This window comes from Gopherus evgoodei, chromosome 5, assembly GCF_007399415.2.
Source record: "Gopherus evgoodei ecotype Sinaloan lineage chromosome 5, rGopEvg1_v1.p, whole genome shotgun sequence".
NCBI classification, from domain to species: Eukaryota; Metazoa; Chordata; order Testudines; family Testudinidae; genus Gopherus; species Gopherus evgoodei.
In genome coordinates, this window is record NC_044326.1 from 103,511,258 (window position 1) to 103,534,457 (window position 23,200).

The 23,200-nt window shown below is 40.9% G+C and overlaps 1 protein-coding gene across 13 annotated transcripts in view; it reads left to right on the forward strand.

The window, feature by feature from the left end:
* Window positions 1–23,200, forward strand: part of PRDM5 (PR/SET domain 5) — a 164,250-nt gene that overhangs the window by 45,305 nt on the left and 95,745 nt on the right. For 12 of the 13 annotated variants that reach the window (XM_030564630.1, XM_030564629.1, XM_030564633.1 and 9 more), the window contains 6 exons: window positions 4,309–4,513; window positions 5,249–5,423; window positions 7,550–7,642; window positions 7,905–8,026; window positions 17,605–17,684; window positions 22,639–22,723. In XM_030564630.1, coding sequence (XP_030420490.1) covers window positions 4,309–4,513; window positions 5,249–5,423; window positions 7,550–7,642; window positions 7,905–8,026; window positions 17,605–17,684; window positions 22,639–22,723 — 760 coding nt within the window. The remainder of the gene's footprint in view (window positions 1–4,308; window positions 4,514–5,248; window positions 5,424–7,549; window positions 7,643–7,904; window positions 8,027–17,604; window positions 17,685–22,638; window positions 22,724–23,200) is intronic. The other variant, XM_030564632.1, reaches the window with a different exon arrangement.

A 23,200-nucleotide genomic window follows, 5' to 3' on the forward strand; every position in this document is an offset into this window, starting at 1 on the left:
GTTTAGTTTGGAAAAGAGAAGACTGAGAGGGGACATGATAGCAGTTTTCAGGTATCTAAAAGGGTGTCATCAGGAGGGAGAAAACTTATTCACCTTAGCCTCCAATGATAGAACAAGAAGCAATGGGCTTAAACTGCAGCAAGGGAGATTTAGGTTGGACATTAGGAAAAAGTTCCTAACTGTCAGGGTAGTTGAACACTGGAATAGATTGCCTAGGGAAGTTGTGGAATCTCCATCTCTGGAGATACTTAAGAATAGGTTAGATAAATGTCTATTAGGGATGGTCTAGACAGTATTTGGTCCTGCCATGAGGGCAGGGAACTGAACTCGATGACCTCTTGAGGTCCTTTCCAGTCCTAGAGTCTGTGAGTCTATGACAGACCTTGAGTGAACCGCCCGATGAGGGACAATGTTTATTGTTGATTAAACATGGTACTAGTATCCTGCAGACTTTACCAGACCACTAATACATGTGTGCCCATAACAACGGACCAGCTTAGTGCATGGCAGGACTTTTTTGTTTTTTTCCAGACCAGAGGAAGATACTTTTTTTGAGATACATTTTTATACTCTAATACAAACAAGTTAGTACTGCCTCTCTGATATAGTTACTGCCTCCTGACATGGCTAATTATTACTCATTACCTTGTACTTGTTGGTTTGTTTAAAACATTTTTATTACATATTGTCATCCTTGACCTTTCTTTTAGGAGGGATCAGTGTGTTCTTGTTATCCTTGGGGAATGTGTTTGTACTATCCTTGGTATCAGGATGTTCTGGTACCACTTGATATCGGGATGTGTTTGCGTGAGAACTTTGTGACTAGCACTTTTTAGGAATGTGTATTTCTGTAATATCAGCCCTGTTCTTGCCAGATTCTGTGAGCAGGTCCTGCCTCCATACCAGGGCAGCCCTTTGCTACAATGACTTATGTTTCAGGCTCTCTTACTACTATACTCTTGACTTCCCTGGAAATTCTGTATGTGGAGCAGCTGCAGATTAAGTCCCCGTAATATGTATTGTTACTTGCACTAATAATTATTTGTCTAGCACACAGAGTGCTAGTTGTACAGATTGATAAGAAGACAAAAGGTCAAAATTTCAAAGGTATTTAGGAGACTAAAGATGCAGATGTCTAGCAGGATTTTCAAAACCACGTAGGTGGCTAATGGTTGATTTCAATGGGAGTTAGGCATCTGAGTGCTTTTGAGTTTCCCATTTGCCACCTATTTGCATCACTAGGTGCCTGTAATCTTTTAAAATCTGGTCCAGAGCCCCTGCCCTGAAGAATTTTCAATCTAAATAGTCAACAAGCAAAGGATGGAGGAAGTTTCTGCAATTGAGTGGTGAAGTTTAAAAAATGTCTTGTAGTCCACAGTATTTGTATGTTTAGTAAACATCAGTGGGAATACACTCTTTAAAGGCAGAATAGTGGATACTTCATATGAGTATTAAATGCTTGGTGTGTAAGCAAATCGTATATTTTACTTCATTTATGGATGTTTTTTTTTTATTTTTGTTTTCCAGTGGTATACTTTCCCCTATAAGAAACAGCAGGTACATTTCACCTACGTGTGTAAAATTGCCTTGCTTTTAGAATGAGTTGGGCTGTGCTGGACAATGGTATAAAGAGAGGATCTTCCAGTGTTTGCATTCTGTCTTTGCCGACAAAGAGTGGAGAGAGTCCTTTTTACCTTACTTCAAATCAAAGCTACAGAAGATATATTTGTTTTAACTTACATCGTAGTAAATTAAAGTTCTCTGAAGCACATGACAGTGTTATATAAAAACCAGCGCCTCTTAGATGTAGGCAAGAGTTAGGATGGTAAATGGATAGCTTAGATTGCACTTTGAAATACAGATCTTGAAAACAAAATGTGTAATTAGATTTCTTTTCAAATGCCTTCACTGATACAAGGGCAAAAAATGAGGTTGGTCCTTGAAGATTGCTGCTTACATCTAGTTTATTGAATTAAGTAGTTTTCACTGTTGTATGAAAATTACTTTTTTAATATATTACAGACCTTCTGAAGTATTAGAAATACTATATTCCTGTTGACAGTTTAAATTAATCTTAGCATATCACAACATTAGAAATCATTATCTTGTCCTTGTGTTATGAAGCTTGCTACAATCTAGATATACTATAAAGAAGGTTCTATTAACTTTACTGGATGTTAATCAGATAAGCATTAAGATTTATGACAGCACTTGGAAATCTTCATTAGGTAAACATGATTCTCCTTTAGTTGCCTTGGGTAGCACCCAAAGCACTTGGCTTATGTACAGCAGAAAAGGCAGTCTAGTAGATCAGCTTATGAGGAGACAGCTGCTTTTGTTAAATGGCTTTATATATATATAAATATATATAAATAAAAGCTTGGGTTGGGTTAAGTAAACATTGTGAGACACAGAGTAGTTAGCTCATGTATCTATTTGGCAGCTTACTGTTCATTCCAGATGCTTCTGGAGATAATTTGGGGCTTTTTTTTTTTTTTTTTTTAAATCAGGTACAGTATCTGGGCTGGAACTTCAGTTAGTATGAGTCAGCATAGCGACAATAATTTACACCAGCTGAGGATTTGACTTGAAGATTAGTGTTTTATGAGTGTGTCCGTTGTAATTCTGTAGTTTAAGCTTATATCAGAGTAGAAAGCCTATTCAATAAGAAGGCTGGGGTCCTGTGGAAAAAAATGCTATGTAACCATGTAAGTGAAGGCTGTATTATAAGGCATAGCTTGGGTTGCACAGGCTACTTTCATTCTAGCACTTCCTAATTTCTGACTGCGTCACTTTCCAGCCCTAAAATTCTTTGTGTGCTGAGGATGACGATGATAGAGGAGGGCAGAGGTACATCACCTTTACACAGTGAAGAGCTGCCAAAAAATTAACAACCGGTTCCCCCCTCCTCCTCACCCCATGAGGGGGTCATGCCCCCCCCTTGGGACTCCTGCCCCATCCAATCCCCCACATTCTTTGATGATCCCCCCCCGGATCCCTACCCCCCTTCCCTGTCCCCTAACTGCCCCCTGCCACCCCACTCCAACCCCTCCTCTCATTCCTGATGGCCCCCCAGGACCCCTGCCCTATCCAACCACCCCTTCTCTCTGTCCCCGACTGCTCCTGGAAGTGGAATCCCTGCCCCTCACTGGCCCCCACCACCCCATCCAACCTCTGATCCTTCCTGACTGTCCCCTGGGACCCTTGCCCTCATTCAATCCCCCTGTTCCCTGCCCTCTGACTGCCCTGACCCCTGTCCACCCACTCCCCCTGAACTCCCCTGTCCTCTTCCAACACCCCCTACCTGCTTCCTTACCATGCTGGAGGCTGGGCCAGGGGTGCTGGACCAGGCTGGGGCTGAGCCGGAGTCGCTTGGCAGGGACCAGGCCCGGGGGAGAGCCGCTTGGCTGGAGCCAGGCTTGGCAAGGTAATCTGGGGCGGAGGAGCGAGGAGGGCTTCAGGGAGCACGGCCTAGCCCAGTCCTGCTCCGGCCAAGCACCCCGGACCTGGCCTGGTCCGGGCCTGGTTGAGCAGCCCGAGGCCGGAGCGGCTCTGGCCCCAGCCCGAGGCCAGAGCGGCTCAACCAGGCCCGGGCCTGGGCTGGAGTTGGGTCACTCGCGGCCAGAGCTGGGGCGCTTGGCCGGGCCGGGACCTGGTGCTGGGGCGCTCGTAGCCGGAGCAGGACTGGGCTAGGCCGCGCCACCTCTCCCTGGAGCCCTCCTCGCTTCCCTGCCCCAGCTTACCTTGCCAAGCTGCTTCTTGCTTCTGAGCCCTCCCGAGTCCCAGGCTTCCCGCGCGAACATCTGATTCGCGGGAAGCAGGGGCGGGGGAGGAGAAAGGAGGGTCAGAGCTTTCAGAGGAGGAGCTCAGGAAGCTGAGGTAAGCTGAGGCCAGGGGCAGGCCACCCTTTTAGAACCGGTTGTCCAGGAACAGCCAGTTCTAAAAGGATTTCTGAATTTAACAACCGGTTCCTTGCAACTGGTGAGAACCGGCTCTAGCTCACCACTGACTTTACACACCCTTAACTTAAGCCTATCCCTTAGCAGAGGTCATAGATCATCCTCAGAGGATGTTCCAGCATCCAGGCCTCACCCAAGTGCAAGGGCCCTCCATCCACACACCCTACACCAGGAGAGAAAGCTGAGAAGGGCTATGCCAGCTGGTGCCACTTGGAGAATTGACTCTGTCACCTGCATCCTTCAGTAGCTATTTAAGCTGGCTTTGTGCCAGTAGGATCCAGGACCTGACTCTAGAGTTATTTTTTTTCTGTCATGGTGATTCATTGCTTGTATTTACTCATTGCAATAGGAAGGTGAAAACATTTTCTATCTCGCTGTTGAAGATATTGAAACGGATACAGAGCTGCTGATTGGCTACCTTGATAGTGATATGGAAGAAGCAGAGGAGGAGGAGGAGGAGGAACTGATCCTTAACCAAGAAGATGAAGACAATACTACTACTACTAATAATAGTACCAACGGCAATAAAGAACTACAACAAGCTGGTGAGAAAGGTACAGATGAGACATGAGTGAGAACTAAAGTAGCTCTTGTGTGTTAAAAACTATATCAAAACAAGGAAACAAAAACTGCTGACTAGTGAGAAATTGAAGATGTCTGTACAGATATTTTACTCATTTGTGTGTCAAAACTGAGGGCCCTGTCCTCTGCTCCCTTGCACGTGTGGAGTCATCTACCTTCATTGAAAGAGAGTGCGAAATGGTTGTAAAGCTACCAGAGCAGAATGATACATTGCTGCAAATGCCAAAAGTGGGTAGAACATTGATGAATTGGTGCTCGACTTCAATATTACTTTTTATTCCTGTTAGGAAAGGCAACGCACAGAGGGAGAGTGAGCTGGATTCTGTATTTTATTGTGGAGAATCAGCAAACTTCAGTAATCTGCACTGAAGGGAATGAGGTTGCATAGGCATAACTGAAGGCCGAACTTGGCCTGCAGACCACCGTTTGATATGATGATGTACCAAAAGGAAGGAATCCAGTTTTTTTGCAGTGTTGGCATTTAGCAAAAGTAACCTTACTTGTCCTGGGATTTGGTATGGATAATCCTTTGAGAAACAATGGACCCACTGAACTCCGTGAATCTCATGAGGTCATTTTACATAGTCCCTTTTCAGAGTAGGAGCTCACTTTTAAAGTAATCAGAAATATAATTGCCTAGAAAGTATACCTCTACTAATGTGGTTTTTTTTTTCTCTCTGCTCCCCCTCCCCCACCCAACTGTGTAGATTCTCTCAGCTGCAAAGAGGACCACACATGTCCAAATTGTGAATCCAGTTTTGCCAGCCAGGAGATCCTAGCTGAACACCTTCAGACGCTGCACCAAAAACCTAGTGAGGAAAAGGAATTTAAGTGCAGGAACTGTGGAAAGAAATTCCCAGTTAAACAAGCCTTACAAAGACAGTGCGTACACACAAGAGTGCTTTCTATAAATAAACCTTTAAACCAATCAGTAAGCTTAGTCACATCATTAACTGCAGTTTCTGTTGCCTGCAGCTTTCATGCCTCTTTTCTAATGGTGTTGTGATTTAAGAGATTAGGGCTGCACTAAATTTCATTGCCTTTAGTAATTGAATTAGCCTTTCATACTTTGCCCAATACATTATTTTTTGAATATGTTGACTTGCTGTACTTGGTACAGACCTTTAGTTTGAACCACTAGTGCTATTAATGTTTAAATAATTGGCGCCTTTAGGAAGCCTGGTCTAGGGGAAGAGGCTGTGTAATCCATGTATTGTATTGCATATCAGAGCTGTTGTGCAATGCTGGAACTTTGGTCTACATCAGTGGACTATTTTATCAAGGAGCCTCATGGAAACAGATGGCAACTCAGCTATCGCCAACGAGTGCCATTGTGGAATTAGAATAAAACTTTTAAGTAGAGAGATGAAGATGTAAAAGGACAAAGAAAGAGGAATAAAAACCTCTTGATTTAATTGAACCTTTGTGGGCAGAACAAAATATAAATTGAAACCTGAAAAAGAGGCAGGATTTAAAAGCAAATTGCTTTCAGTTCTGTCCATTATTGTGTATATTTAGCTTTTAAAGTCATGTACAATATACTTTACATGAAAATTTTCCTAATCTGATTAATATTATCCTGTGTTTTTCTTCTAATACACAATGCTTGTAAGTAAATCAAATTGTGGATGAAATGATGTACCACTTTTTTTTAACTGTAGATTTGGTTATAGAGGGTACCACATTTAATCTGTTTCATATTGGAAAAAGAGTAAAATAATATTATATAGCTGCATTAAACTGTTTCTGTAATGAAGTGATCTGTTGTTTTCATGTAGATAACATCATATTCATATCTTAAATAATTATATCTTACTTATAAGCATATGCTCTGTGTGCTTTTCTGAATAATGTGATTTTCTGGAGTAGTATTTTGTAGAGGGAACAAAATGTTTTCAAGCAAAAATAAACTTTCGTCCTTCTAATCTATAATTTGCATTTGATTTGTGCTAGGTGACTAGTTAAATGTATTTAAAACTAGGTGAAAGCCTTTGCTGTCGTCTTGGTGTAATTTGCAAAGTGTAAAAAAAGCCAAAAATGGCTGAGAACTTAAAAATGGGATGGTAACAGACTGTGAATCACAGTGATGATTGAACCTGATTGAACATGTTTTCTAAATAAAACAAGCTCTCAACCATGCTTGTAGCTCTTTCCATTGCTTCCGATTGATTCAGTTGATTTTTGTGGAATCCATATTTTTTTTTTATATATATATATATAGAGAGAGAGAGTACTTGGGGAGAAGAAAAGTGCATTGGTAATTGAGAATAGCTTTCCATTTTATACTATGGCCCCAAACTTTAGCTGTGTCAGTCCCAGGATATTAGAGAGGCAAGATGGATGGGTAATATCTTTTATTGGACCAACTTCTGTTGATGAGAAAGACAAGCTTTCAAGTTTAGACAGAACTCTTCTTAAGGTCTGGGAAAGGTAATCAGAATGTCATAGCTAAATATCAAGTAGAACCTCCAAAGATGAGCCTCAAAACTTAAATTCATAACTTTGTTAATCACTAAAATTCATGGACTGAATAGAGGCACTAGATTTATGGCTCATTACAACAACCTCCAACAGTTAACCTAATAACAGCTCCTATAACACTCCCAAGCTGCTTTCACACCACTTTTCTTTCCCTCCTTTGATTGAAGGGGTGTAAATGGGCCACTTCACCTTGAATGGTCCCTTGAAATATGAATTAATTACTTTTTGCTGAACAATCTGCTCATCTTGTATTTAGCTGTGACACTCTGAGTATGTTTCTCAGATCTGAGTAAGAGCTCCATGTAAGCTCGAAAGCTTGTCTCTCTCACTAACAGAAGTTGGTGCAGTGAAAGATTACCTCATCCACCTTGTCTCTTATATTTATGCATGTGAGTAGTCCAACTGAACTCAAAGTTTATAAAGTTACTCGTGTGTTTGTAAGATTGGGCCTATGTTCTCTAACTGTTACAGTCAAAATGTTGTTTAGAGAATATTTGCCTTATATTTTGTTTTATCTTTTCCCCTAGTGTCCTTCAGTGCACAGAGAATGTCAATCCAGGAGACACTTCGAGAAGTTTTCAGTGTTCTGTTTGCAATACGTCCTTCAGCTCAGAGTCGAGGTTTTGTGTCCGAGTTACTGGACTGCTGATATATCATTGCTGGCTTCCCTTTGCATGTTTGCTTTCAAGCTTATTAGTTTATGTGAATCCTAACAGTGAAAGAAGTGAAATACTTTCATTCCTACCAGCTGAAAGTAATGCATGACGTGGCCCTGGAACTCTGCTGTGTGGCATGTGTTAAGCTCAGAGTGCTTGCTATGAGTCCGTGTTCTCTAGCTACGTCTTCATGTATTATTTTTCCTTTGCTGGTTATCCAATATAGTTTTGAGCAGCACAAAGAAGCATGCAGAGGGGATGCTAGATTCATATGCAAGGCTGATAGCTGCGGGAAGAGGTTCAAGAGTAAGGACGCTCTGAAAAAGCACAAGGAAAATGTTCACACTGGTAAGAAATTATTGAATATGACATTATTAACAGGATTGCTGATCTGTTGCCTAACAGACAACTTTTCATTCACAAACCAAAGGAACCATTCTTTCATTCCATTTTAAATAGTATTCTTGATACATTTTCATTTAATTGCATAGCCTATTTCTGTAATGTTTTGATTTGAATAAAATTAATGTAACCTTCCCACTTCTTCCAAAGCCTGTAGATATAACTAAGTATATCAGGAATAAAAGAAATCTGAACAATGGTAAGTGGCCATTACTAGAAGGAGATGGCAAAATTGTTAAAAATGATGGACAAAAGGCAGAATTGTTCAATAACGTCAGTTCTGTATTTGTAAAGAAGGAAGATGTTGTACTCATCTCTCGTGAGGATGATGAACTACTCTTATATCCATTAGTAACTCAGGAATATGTTTGCATTTACTAGGCTAGACATTTTAAAGTTAGGAGGCCCATATGACTTGTACTCAAGAGTCCTAAAAGAGATGGCTGAGATGTCTGGCCTCCTGATGTTAATTTTTAATAAGCCTTGGCATACCAGGGAAATTCTAGAAGATTGGAAGAGTGCTAATGTATGCTAATATTGAGAAAAGCCAGGCAAGGTGACTTGGGTAATTAATTATAAATCAGCTAGTCTAGCATGAATCCTGCGCAAAATAATGAAAAACTGATACAGGATTCAATTAATAAAGAGCTAAAGGATGAGACTATAATTAACATCAGTCAATATGTTTGGATGGATAATGGGTCTTATCCAACAAACCTCATTTCATTTTTTATATCATTTCAGATTTAGTTGATAAAGTTGACTGCATAGATGTAATATACTTAGATTTTTGTAAGGCATTTGACTTAATACCTTGTGGCAATCTAATTTCAAAAACAGCACTATACAATATCAGTAAAGCACATCTTAAATGGATCAAAAACTACCTGACAGACCTAAAAAAGTAGTTGTCAATGAAGAATCATCTTTGAATGGGGTTGGTTTTTTCTGGGGTTCTCCAGAAAAAGAGATTGGGATTGGTAGTAGGTCCAACACTATTGAATATGTTCATCAATGATCCAGAAGTACATAGAAATCACTGATGATATATCTTGCAGATGACCTAAAGATTGGCAGAGTGATAAATAATGATGAGACTAGAGCAGTCATTCAGAGCAATCTGGATCACTTGGTAAGCGGGCCCATTCAAACAAAATTTGTTGTAATACAGCAAAATGTAAAACCAAAGGAACAAAGCATGTATGCCATGCCTACAGAATGTGGGACTATATCCTGGGAAGCAGAGACTCTCAAAAAGATTAGGGGTCATAGTGGACAAGCACTAACGTGACCTCCCAGTGTGATGCTGTAGCAAAGAAGGCTAATGCGATCCTTGGATGTTGGAGAATCAGGGAGATAGCTGTATATGTTTTATATGCATATATGTTTTATATGCATTTTATATCAGTTTACCTGCTTGATATTATTTTGGCTGACTGCAGGGAGTTAAATCAAAAGAGGCTGTTAGAGAGGAGCAAATAGAAATGAAACAATAACAGAGATGAGATATGTACAGGGAGAATATGCGGGGTCCTTAAGAGAAATAATGGGGGAGTTAGCCAGTGGGAAATGCCTACTTGCTTGTTGCCAGAAGGGCCAGAGATTGAGATCAAAAGAACACTAAGCAGTTAAAATTCTCTGCGTAAAGGAAAAAGGAAGTAGGTTGGCAGCAGCCGCTCAGGGAGAGCAGAACCTTCCATTTTCTATTGGCATTGCATAATTAGGGCCAGCCTTATGCAGTCATGCAGGGGTATCAGACTTCACCAAACTTTCCTGTGGCCTCTGTGCATTACCACTTCAAGCATGGCAGGGAGTAGTCACCATGGGGCTGCTACTTTTCTGCCTGCTTAGGTGGGGGGGGGAGGAGTGGGCAGAGCCTTGATTCTGCCCCTCCACCATACTGGAAAGCACAAGTGATAAAAATGCCCGAGGGAAGGTAATCTACTGGTGAGGAGCAGTAGCAGATTATGTCACTGTCCCACACCTCTCAAGGAGGAAGGTAAGAGCAGGAAAGGAGTTCCCTGGGCTTCTCCTTCTCCATGTACAATGAGCTGTTTGTACATGTGCTCCCTGTACATGGATAATGTGCCCCCTATACAGGACTTAGGCACAGTATAGCTCTCAGAGAGAAGTTTGTAACTCTCACTCTCCACTTATTCCCCCCAAAATCTCGCTAGTGCTCTGATATAAGGAACTAGGTAGATTTCTTAATAATGGTTACATGAAAATGTCTTGAAGGAGTCATGCCTTGGAGCTCCCGAAGAGGGAAATAAAGCAATTCTTTATCAGTTACAAATTCAAAATAAGGACCGATGAACTGATGACTGAATATATTGCAGTAAGGTATTTACAGTGTGTAATACAAATGTAATCTGCTCTGTGTACATGGACAACCATTTCTAAAGATGATTTCACTTTCATTTTCAATAGCCATTGTGGCAGAGCCCCAGATCCTCAAAGATATTTAGGTATCTATCTGCCTTTGAGGATCTAGGCTAAAATAACTTCTTTAAAAAAAAAAAATTGTGTAAACTGAGTATTCAAGGCTCTTGAAATCTTATGCATTAATGTTTACAGCATGCTCTTAACTTGTTTCATTCCTGCATATATTGAGTGCATTGTGCAAAATGTTCACTAATAATATTAGTGTTAACTGTGGAATAGAACTGGCATAAGAAAGATGATCTGGAAAGAGAGAGAACACTGTAGACTTCCCTTCTTAACTACAGGTTTTTGGTACATGGCTGTGATATATGCTGACTTTATTTTTTAGCTTAATGTCTTTTTAGTTTTGTCCTAATCAATCTTCTGCTGACTGAAACACCGAGGATTAAGACATGTTTTGTTAAATGTAGTCCCCACAGGCTATGAAGTGTTCCAGTTTCTAGCTACCTGCAGCTGTTGCTCATTTGAGATTAGAAGTCTTTCAGCATTTTTAAGAGGATACAATTGTATATTTTCATACAGTGCTTAAACAATATATTGTAGTAAGATAAATAATGTATTTAAATAATTTCAATTTTCATGTTTGAGTAAGTAGGCTTTTTTTTCCTATTTATCAGTATTTTATATTATCAGTTGAAGCTGAAATACAGTATGGATGGTGTTTGATTTGAAAGTAGACTAAGTGCACCCCTGCCTTTCTTCCATCAAAAATCAAAGGGGGTAGAAGAGTAGATTATGATTTAGCAATCATCTTGGAATAAGGTGCCTTAGGACACTAGATACTGATGTTGGTGGGGATGTCCAGGATGATGATGATCTTTTGTCCCTTTTTCTGTGGTGTTTGGTCATCCCAGAAGCTACCCATCTTCTTTCTCATTAGCTTTGCTTTGTGTGTCTCACACAGTAACATCTCCAGCAGCCAGCTGTCACCAGTTTTCCTTGCCAGTCGCTTCAACTGATTACCAGGGAAATGAGATGCTTTAGTTGTAGACCAGGACACGTTGCACTAGCTTGTGTTCAAATACAGAACAAGCTCCCTAAGAAGCTTGAAATACAAGTATAAGACGAGAAAGAACAGATGGATACAGAAAGAATGAGACAATATTGGTCAGCATGATAGGCTCTGGTCTCCGCACACCAGTAGCCTAATTGTTGTCAAGTGTTTTGTCATTGTCCATGATTCCTCGGGTTCAAGGACGATCTCTTCCACAAGTTTTATTTTTATGGGTCCTTTGGTGAGTAAGGAGTCTAATCCCTGAGCCACAAACTCATTGGCAGACGTTGAAGGTGATGTTGGAAGGCAGGGATGGGCCATGATTGCTGCATAACAGTCATCTGTCCTTTCTTTTCTGGCATTTTTCTGCGACAGTGGTAAGGAGATTTTCCTCAAGTGATTGTTTCTTCTCTGGCAGGTGTTCGCCAGTGAGCCCTGTCCTAGGCTACTATCTCCCAGTGCTTGGTATTGATGCCTCATCTCTTGATGTTTGTTTGAGGGTGTCTTTGAAGCATTTCAAACTGGCCTTCCAGTTTTCTTTCTCCTTCGGTGAGTTGGGCATACAGCAGTTGTTTTAGTAGGCATGCATCAGCATGCACACAGTGTCCACTCCACCTCAGCTGGTGCTGAATAATCAAGGCCTCAGTACTGAAGGTGTTGGCCTCTGTAAGGACACTGATGTTAGTGTGGTCATTCTTCCACTTTATGTTGAAGATTTTTCCAGCGAAAGTTCTAGTGTTTCAGGTTCTTCAGGTGTGTTCTGTAAGTCACCTAAGTCTTTCACCCATACAGTTGAGATTACCACCGGTTTATAAACTAAAAGTCTAGTATCAGAGGGTAGCCGTGTTAGTCTGGATCTGTAAAAGCAGCAAAGAATCTGTTTCACCAGCCTTGCCTTTGGCAGCCTGTCTCGGCTGTTGTGTTCAACAATTATGACATCAGAACACACACTAGACTTCTAAAAGCAGCAAAGAATCCTGTGGCACCTTATAGAGTAACAGACGTTTTGGAGCATGAGCTTTCGTGGGTGAATACCCACTTCCTCAGATGCATGTAATGGAAATATCCAGGGGCAGTTATATATAGGTGTGCTAGCAAGCAAGCTAGAGATAACGAGGTCCTAATGTCTGATTTGTGTCCATTTATCCTTTTGTATATTGCCATTCCTAATGTCTGATTTGTGTCCATTTATCCTTTTGTATATTGCCATCCTATTAGGAATGGCAATATACAAAAACCTGTAGGAGAGCACTTCAACCTCCCTGGCCACACTATAGCAGACCTTAAGGTGGCCATCCTGCAGCAAAAAAACTTCAGGACCAGACTTCAAAGAGAAACTGCTCAGCTTCAGTTCATCTGCAAATTTGACACCATCAGCTCAGGATTGAACAAAGACTGTGAATGGCTTGCCAATTACAGAACCAGTTTCTCCTCTCTTGGTTTTCACACCTCAACTGCTAGAACAGGGCCTCATCCTCCCTGATTGAACTGACCTCGTTATCTCTAGCTTGCTTGCTAGCACACATATATATACCTGCCCCTGGATATTTCCATTACATGCATCTGAGGAAGTGGGTATTCACCCACGAAAGCTCATGCTCCAAAACGTCTGTTAGTCTATAAGGTGCCACAGGATTCTTTGCTGCTTTTAAAAGTCTAGTGTGTGTTCTGATGTCATAATTGTTGAACACAACAGCCGAGACAGGCTGCCAAAGGCAAGGCTGGTGAAACAGATTCTGTGCTGAATCTCAATGTCTATGTATGCCCTCTGTGAGAGGTGGTTGCCAAGATAGGCAAAGTGTTCTACATTTTCCAGTTCTTCTCTATCAGTGTAGAACTTCCTTGCTAGGTCTCAGGATTGACTGGGAGCTGGCTGGTGGGGAACTCTTATTTTGACAATGTTCAGTGTTAGCCCTAGCCTTTTGTAAGCTTCAGAGAAACAGGTATGGGCTGTTTGTAGATTTTCCTTTGAGTGTGAACAGTCATCAGCTACTGGAGTTCAGTTATTGTTTCTGATGTTATTTTAGTTCTGGCATGGAGGTGAGTGGTTGAAAAGGTTGCCATCAGTCCCATATTGGATGCCAGTGCCCTGTAGTGGACAGTCTTGGATTAGCCTTTTCAGAGCTGCTAGGGTAATGGAGAAGAGGATGGGTGACAATACACAATCTTGTTTTGTGCCAGTTCAGATGCAAAGAGCTCAGAGATAGAGCGACTTCACAGGATGGAGGCAGTCCTCTGATCATGGATGTCTTGCAATGGTGGTAAATTTGCTTGGGAAGCGAAACTTTGACATGATTTTTCACAGATCCTCACCATTGACAGAGTTGAAGGCTTTGGTCAGATCGATAAAGGCCATTTACAGCTCGGGGTGGTGGTGGTTTTCCTGGATCTGCCTGGCTGCGAGAATCATGTTGGTGGTGCCGCATGATGGTCTGAAGCCACACTGGGACTCTGGAAGTACTTCCTCTGCAAGAGGAGAGCAGGCGAATAAGTAAGATTCTATCAAGAATCTTCCCAGCGATGGAGAGAGAGGCTATGCCCCGATAGTTGTCACAGTTGGCCCTGTCTCCCCTTTTGAAAATGGTGACAATGTTAGTGTGACATAAGTCGGTGGGGATTTCTTCGGTGTGCCAGATTTTGAGGATCAGCAAATGAAGCTTGTTAGTCAGTGTTTCTCCCCTCACTTTCAGTACTTCCGCTGGTATGCCATCAGGACCTGGAGCTTTATTGTTCTTCATTTGCTTAATTACTTTGCAGACCTACTCAGGTGTTGGTGGTTTGCCAAGTTTCCCAATTTGGGTACGGAGGGATGGAGTCAATGGTGTCATCAGTCACAGATGATTCTTGTTTTAGAAGCTTTTGGAAGTGTTCCTTCTAGTGCTCTTTGATGCATTTGTTGCCTTTAAGAAGCGTGCTACCCTCTTCAGATCTTAGCAGTGTGAGGCCACATGCGCTTCATCTGTACAAGGTCTTTGTCTCAGAAAAAATTGTGCATAACATGTCTGTCAGTAAATGCTTGGATTTATTTTACATTGTCCTCCCACGATTTGTTTTTGATTTCTCAGATCCTCTTTTGAACCTCAGCTTTAAGCTGATGGAAAGAGCTCTGCTTGTGACTGGATAATGGATGTTTCTGCCAGTTGCAGAAAGCTTTCCTCTTCTGGTCCAAGAGTGCTGTGATCTCAGTGTTCTTGTCATCTAATCTGTCCTGATGGCAGCGGGTAGCAAGGCTGATGGATTCCTCATGGATGGTCTATTTTAGGACTTCCCAGACTTCTTTGACGCTTGTGTTGTCATTTCCAGGTATGCGTGTGGTCAGTTTTTCACTGAGGTGTGCTTTGAAGTTCTCTTGGTGACCTGAGGATTGAAGTTTTTGAATGTTGTATTGCCGTCTGTGTGATTTGAATTGCCTTCTGTGTTCTGGTGCTATCCTGATGGACATGACTGACTTCACCAGGCAGTGGTCAGTCCAGCAATCATCTGCTTCTGAGTAATTTGGATGTCTTCTAGATCCTGCATTCTTACAATGACTTAGGTAGGAGGTGCCACTGTTTTGAGTGGGGGTGTTGCCAAGTTGTTTTTTACTTATTGCTTTGTCTAAAGATTGTGTTTGTGATCTCAAGGCCATCCTCTGCACATTTGCTGAGTAGAAGGATGCCATTGGAATTGGTCTTACCCACTCCTTTCTTCCCATTGGTGCTGCTCCATAGATTAGAGTCTCGGCCCACTCTTGCGTTAAAAGTCCCCTAAGAAGATTATCTTGTCTGATTTTGGAATTGATGACAGACTTTTGTCAAGGTCAAGGATTTTATAAGCCTCAGAAGAAAGGAGAATTTTAAAGATGGAAGTCCTTTCTGTTCCTGATTGAAGCTTAGAAGCTAGCAGACTGCAGCAGGAGTAAAAGCAGTTCCTGTCAGGAAAAAGATCTTAACTTTTGTCCAGGCCCTGGCAGGGGTGGAGAAGAGAGGGACAAGAGGCTTGTGTGAAGAAGAAGAGTATGAGAAGATATTTGAGATGGGAAAAGGCATAAGACAGACCTAAAAATGAGGTAAGACGAGAGAAAATGAAAGAACAGAAAGATGACAAACGCACACAAATCACTAGAAGAATAAGAAATAAGGGATGATTGGGACCCAGAAGAAGTGGGAAGAAAAGTAGTAAAATATAAAAAAAGAGCAAGGCAATGCGGGAAACGGAGTAAAGATATACACAAAGGATGAGGCATGGGAGGAAACTGTATACAATGGAGATGGGAGAGACAAGAGTGGGACAAAATGGCAGTAAGGCAAAATGGTTTGTAAACATGTATGCTCTACAAATGGCATTGTTCCCTGCAGCCCTGGCAGGCACTGAGAAAAAGGCTTGTTCTGCTACCAAGGTATCATACCTCAGAATCCCTAGTTCTTTTCAGTAGCAGCATGCTGGCCTTCACCAAGTTTACAGATTCGAGGAATTTGACCCCACTTGGCTGTAATCTAAACATATTAGTGCACCTGCATTTTGACAGAGGCTTCTGTCTATAGTCTTGCTATGTATACAATGGAAGTCACTAAAAGGTTTATCATGCTAACTTACCAGAAGACCATGGCACAGCTCTTAGAAGAGAATAGTCTGCCTCAAGGTCCGATGATAAATAAATACTTGGATAACTAGCTTTTAGTGCCCTCCTCTGTAAGTGAGAATTGGGCTCACAGAATGCCGTTTGTCTCTGAAATCAGTGTCAGTGAAACAAGCCCTTTTTATTTCATCAACCAATTCCTTGTGTTCAATGACTGATAAAGACCTGAATGCAGTAGAGGTTAGATGCCATCCCTAAGCACTGGCAAGGCAAGAGTGAGACTTTGACACAGTTATCCAGGCCTTTGTTGCCTCAAGATTTAGGTTGACTCAGACCAATGTCCCATGATCTATTCTAGCTTCAAGTAAGATTGTTGGAGGAATTCAGGATGTCGATTTTAACTTATAAAGCCCTAAATGGTGTGACACCTGGTTTCCTGAGAGATTGGCCCTCCCTATGATATACTGCCACAGTTGAGAACAGCAGTGGTGCTGAAACTGAAGGTCACTCAGTAGAGGGAGCAGCAGGCAGAGCATTTTCTGTGAGGCGTCCTCCTTTTTTTGGGATAAGAGTCCGGATTAGTTAACCTTCTGAGCACACTGTAAAGCCCATCTTTGTTCCCTCATTGTTAAGGTGCTGTGAACTGAGGTGGGGTATATTTATGGGCAGTCCTTTGTCTGTGCTTATGTTGTAATTTTTAATTTATGGGCTAGGTGCCCATACCACTCATATATTTTAAATATTTGAATGAATAAACAGATGGGGGGGTCTTTATTATTCTTGTTAAACTGATTTGTGTGATACATGAATTTGAAACCGCAGTAATTAATAGACAAACCTAATTAAATGCTCTGTCACTTTTTTAACGAACTGTGAAAAAGGAAGGGAAATGCATTTGGTAGCCGACCTTTAACTGGGTTTATAGTTTTGCATGATAGATTAGATTTGTGTTCATGATGCAGTTCTATTACAAATGCCCTAAGTTAAGAAAATGTTAATGGAATTCTGTTTCTTACTGCACACCTAGCAGGGTAGAATACTTACAACTTTTAGGCCAGGCTGCCATTATAGAAAATGGAAGCTTTGGTGTTGACTTCAGTCTGCATCTTATTTTCTTGTTGTTTTGCTGATTCCAAACATTCATTTGTTAACCTGTAACATGAAGTTTTTGTGGATGATAATTGTTTTAGCTTCTGAATAACAATGTTTTTTAATTGTGACATGAAGATTGGTATTAGATGATACTTCAATTTTATCACATTCTTTTCTTAAAAAAAAAAGAAGAAAAAAAGAGAGAGAGAAAAAGAAACATTTCTTGATTTACATTCCATTGAAAAAAATAGCTTATAGGACACCTACAGAGAACTCTTGTAACCCAATACCATGAAGATGGGTTACAAATGTAAAATTTTCTGTCAGTCAGATGACCTGTGAAAAATCACACACCCAGTGGAAACTTTTGGTTTCTTTCTTTGCACTTCCTTTTTAAGATGTTTCTTGTTAAGATGTGTTTTGTTTCTGTTCTAGGAAATTCTAGGAAGAAGTTGGTGTGCTCTGTGTGCAATAAGAAGTGTTCCTCAGCTACAAATCTTCAAGAGCATCGAAAGGTCAGTAAGATGAAAGCTGACCCACAGCAGGCTTTGACTTCACCAAGATGTAAGGCCAGGGAGCAGGAATCACTTGAGAGCTGCTGTAATACAAACTATTGGGTAGTCTTTTTCGTGGTTACAAAAGCAGTGCCTTTTCTTTGATTATGAGTATTTATTTTTGTATCTACAGTAGATGAAACCAAAGCTCCTGGTTTCATTCTAATGTATCTTTTTTACCAAATATAAAATTTCATGTGTGTCATGTTCACATTACCAAGCTAAAACAAAATTGTCTGCCGCCCTCCCCCATTTTTTTTGTCTGCAGAGGGAAGTGAATCCAAGTGTATTTTAGCCATTAAAGTAAATCTGTGAATCTCTCTTCCTCTGCATAAAATGCAGACCAGTTTTGTCTTATCACCCTTTGTGAAAATAACATCACAGTCCTAAGGGTGTTGTACACAATCTTTTTGAGTTATTTGGTTAGTATAAACAGTACCACTTACCAAAAATACACAACCCCCCCCCCCACATTTTTGTACCTATATTGAAAGAGTGTAATCTTTAATAACCTGCACAGAAAGAGTTAATATTCTGAAAATAATGGAATTAGTATAGAAATACAGGGTTATGAATATGAGATTCAGAATCCATTCTCTGCAAAGGAAGACCCAGCAAGATTAATTTGATCACCAAAACCGTACATTTTAATGTTTATCAGATTAACTACAAGTCTTTAATAAGTCCTAGTTATAACCTAAATCCAGTGAGAAAGCAGATGGTATCTAAAATGTTGCAAGGGGAGTGGTAATCCCTTGTACTAGCTTTTTGTGATTTGCTTGCTAGTGTTAATGTTCTCTTGTACTTTTTCTTGAAAAAGCCTTACAAATTCTACCATGCCTTCTCAAACATAATCAAAATGCATCCTATTTTGTTTTAGCATAGTACTCACAAACCATTGCACGCTAAGGTAGCCATATGACCCTGCAAACCAGGAATGTCCCACTTTTGTAGGCACGTCATTGTTAGGCTAATAGATAAGATCATTATTTCGTCCCAGTTGTTATAAATCCCTGCAGATCCTGCCAGCCAAAGGATCCATTGACAAGCTTTGCCTGTGACACTAATGGCAGATTGACTGAATGCCTATTCAGCCCTAGATCCCCCTCAGACTTGTCACACATGGAAAATTACAATAGGTTGATAGGAGCAATAAGATGGAAAACAGTTGGGGAATTTGCCCAACATCTTAGATGTATGTGCACAAATGCAAGGAGTATAGGGAAGAAAGAAGAGGAACTGGCATATTAGTCCATAAAATAAATTAAGACTTAATTGGCATCACTGAGACTGGGTGGGATAAATCTCATGACTGGAGTATTGGTAAAGAGATGTATAGCTTGTTCAGGAAGGAGAGACAGAACAGAAAGGGAGGAGGTGTTACATTATGCATCAAGAATATACACACCGGTAGGAGGGGAGAGGGAGACCCATTGAAAGTCTATGGGTGAGGATAAAAAGGGAAAATAGCAGGGCCATCTCATGGCAGGGGCCCCCTATAGACTACCAAATCAGCAGGAGGTGGTAGATGAATCATTTCTAGAACATATAACAGAAATATCCAAAATGCAAGACCTAGTAGTTATGGGAGACTTTTCCAATAGATGTCTGGGTAGTTAGTTAATACGCCAAAACACAAAATATCTAAGTTCTTGGAATGTATTGGGGACTACTTCCTCCACCTTCTGAAACAAGAAGTTATCAGGAAGGCAGCCATTTTAGACTTGATTCTGCATAAGAGAGAGGAATTGGTTGTGAATATAGAAGACAATTTAGGTGAAAGTGACCATGACATGATAGATTTCAAGACTTGAAGTAAGGGAAAGAATGAGAGCAGCAGACACACAATAGACTTAAAAAACAGACTTTGACAAACTCAGAGAACTGCTAGATAAGGTCCTATGGGAAGAAAATCTAAGGAAAAAAGGAGTTCAGGAGAGCTGGCAGTTTCTCAGAGACAATATTAAAGGCACAACAGTGACTTATCCCAATGAGAAGGAATAGCGCAAACATGTAGGGATAAAATGAGAGGCTAAAGTACAAAGGAGCTCACAAGGGACACAAAAGGCAACAAGATGAGGTTGTATAAATACATTAAGAGCAAGGTTAAAGATGAAGGAAAGTATAGGTCCATTAGTGGGGAAGGAGAATTAACAGATGACATCACGAAGGCTGAGATGTTTAATGCCTATTTTGCTTCAGTCTTCTCTAAAAAAGTTAATGGTGACCAAATACTGAACACAATTAATATGAATAGCAAGTGGGGAGGAACTCCTGTCAGAATAAGGAAAGAACAGGTTAAAGAATATTTAGATAAGTTAGATGTAAACAGGTTGGCAGGGCCTGATGAAATTCATACAAGGGTACCTAAGGAACTAGCCAAAACAATCTCAGAACCATTAGCCATTATCCTGAAGAACTCATGGAGGATAGGTGAGGTACCAGAGGACTGGAGAAAGGCAAATGTAATACTCGTCTTTAAAAAGGAAAATCCATGTTGGCTATTTACCCCCTAACTCACAGTGAGTAATATCCTTCCTCCACGTGTGGTCTCACTGACCCCAGTGGAACTGGAGTGAGGTAGCTCAATGTGAGTAAGTTTAACAGAAGCTAGCCTTTTAAAAACTATACTTTTCAAAGTTAATCCACCTCAGGTTTACCTCCGCAAAGTTATTCAAAGGACTTTTGTCCTTTTTAATAGGCCAAATGAAGATTTCTGAGCGTGTCACTTTTTTTTAAATGAGGAAATATGACTTGTTGAGGGTACATAGACCTTGATCAGATAATCACAGTTATAAAAATGTGTCTGACTTTTTAATCCTTCTTGATCTGCCCTTTTAGGGTTGTGTGTGCAACCAAATACACCCCTACCCCGCTGTAATGTGACTCGATATAACACGGGTTCGTGTATAGCGCGGTAGTAGCGGGGCTCCGGCGGCACTTTAAAGGGTCCAGGGCTCTGGCTGCTACGGGGAGCCCTGGGCCCTTTAAATCACTGCTTGAGCCCTGCTGCCACTACCCCGGGGCTGCGGCAGCAGGGCTTGGGCAGTACTTTAAAGGGTCCAGGGCTCTGGCTGCTGCAGGGAGCCCCAAGCCCTTTAAATCCTGTTGGAGCCCTGCCACCGCTACCCCAAGGCTGCAGCAGCGGGGCTTGCCAGCGATTTAAAGGGTCCGGGGCTCTGGTTGCTGCGGGGAGCCCAGGGCCCTTTACATCACCACTGGAGCCCTGCCGTACCTACCCCAGGGCTGCAGCAATGGGGCTCGCCAGAAATTTAAAGGGCCATGGCTCCCCACAGCGGTTGGAGCACGGAGGTCTGTAAATCACCACTGGAGCCCTGCTGCTGCTGCCCTGATATAACGGGGTTTCAGATATAACGCGGTAGGGATTTTTGGCTCCCCACGACCGTGTATAGTGGGGTAGAGGTGTAATTAAATAAAACTCTTTCTGTGTGAAGTCATTCGTGATATAGGGAGAGGCAAAAAAGGCTTTTTTTTTTCTATATATAGAAATATTTCCCCCTGTTTAATTACCTACTAAGACTGCCACTTCCTTTTTAGGAGAAAAGCAAATTGGGTATAACAGAAGTTCATAAATTGAAATCAGTCAGTCACATGGAATTAGAGAGCAATCTAGACTCTGATGCATTAAACAGTAGTCTACGCTAAAGAAAAACAAACACTCATCTCCTGAAATAAGGTGTCTTAAATATTTGGGGAGGAGTTTCTATATTGTGAGGTGACAGGTCTGTGGAATTCTACAAATCTGAACGTGAACCCCAGAAGAAGAAAAACCAAGCTGAAAAAGAATACAATAAAACCACATGAATCAATAGGGAGCAGGGAATATGGAATTTATCTGAATAAACAAGGAATTTTTCAGTACAAATGATGTCCACTGAGGGGCATAACCTAATTTTGGATAAGAGTTTTTTGGATAAATAAGCCTTTTGTCCTGTTTACATTGAACAATATGTAAATGGAAGAGAATGGAAGCCTTGTGGAGTATTATAGCTGGTCTTTAGACAATTACAGTATTTAATTTGCTTCAAAATACAGTCATTATTGCAGCATCAGGTCCAGGCCCTAGATGATTGCTTTGACAGATCCATCCTGTTGGGTGCATATACACACTTGATGTCTTTGCTAGAACTCTCTAGAAAGCTTTGGCCACTGTGGCTGTGCATAGTATGGAATGCATTTATTAATGTAGTTGAGGGAGAAGAAGAGTAGTGTTTGATATCTGGATCTTATGATTCAGTACTTGAAGGCTAGCTCTTTAATTGTGGATTAAGTCATTTTATCCTTATCTACATTATCATTGATTAACAAACTAAAAACATTAGTAATCCGATATTCTTGATAATGTTGAAATATATTTTTATTTACAGTGGACTCCAGTAGCATTTCATGTTTGTTATGCTTTTTGAAAATTATTGCATGTGTGTTATTTTGTTAGAGAGACATGGTGAGTGAGGTAATATTTCTTACTGGATCAACTTCTGTTGGTGAGAGAGACAAACTTTCAGTCTTTTTTTTTGTTATTTATAAGCCCATGCTTACTGGAAATAAATGAACTGAAAATATTTTTGCAAGGTTTTCAACATTTATTTATTTTTTGCTTCATGTTTCTATATTGATGAGTTTTAAAATGAATGGAATATTACATATTTACATAATTTTCATTCCTGTGTGTTGTCTTAGTGATAAATGTTGGTTCAGAAGTATGAAGATTTGATTTCTGAGACACACTATTGTTCAGCATGGGATAATTAAGAAAGAAATCGCAATATCTCCATGAGTATTAACATAGCTACTAGCTAAGAAATAATTGACTGTTAGAGATGTTCTGTGTATCTAAGATGTGTGATCTTGTTTGAGACACATATTTAATTATCATTAAACACTCATTTTGCAGGTTCATGAGATCTTTGAGTGTCAGGAATGTGACAAGAAATTTATTTCAGCTAACCAGCTAAAACGTCATATGATAACTCACTCAGGTAAGAAAACCCTGTGTTTTTTTCATGTATAGCAGAATTGGTCCTTGAGGTATATTGCCTTATGTTATTTTTTATAGACGTTTTGATGGATTCTGCAGTGTCTGGGGGCTGGTGCAAGTAAATCTGGTGCCAGCTAACTCTCTTTGCAGCAGTGGAAGGTCCAGATTTAATGGTGCAATCTCCTGCTCCTGTCAACTTCTTCTATCTTCTCCTTCAGGCTAGCTGGGATGGGAGCATGCAATGCTGTTGGGTTTGGGGAAGAAATAACAGTGCTGCTTGTTTCATGTAGGAGTTTAGGTGTCTAGTGGTTGAATGCAAGGGGTGCAGAATTGGGATATGACCCAGACAGGGCTGTGATAAAAGGAGAAACGTTCAGATTCTCTAATGGATTCGCATCATGAGCACAGAGCTCCTAGTCGGAATAAAGCAGTTTAAACTCCACTCCATGCAGTAGACCACACATTAACACATCAGCCT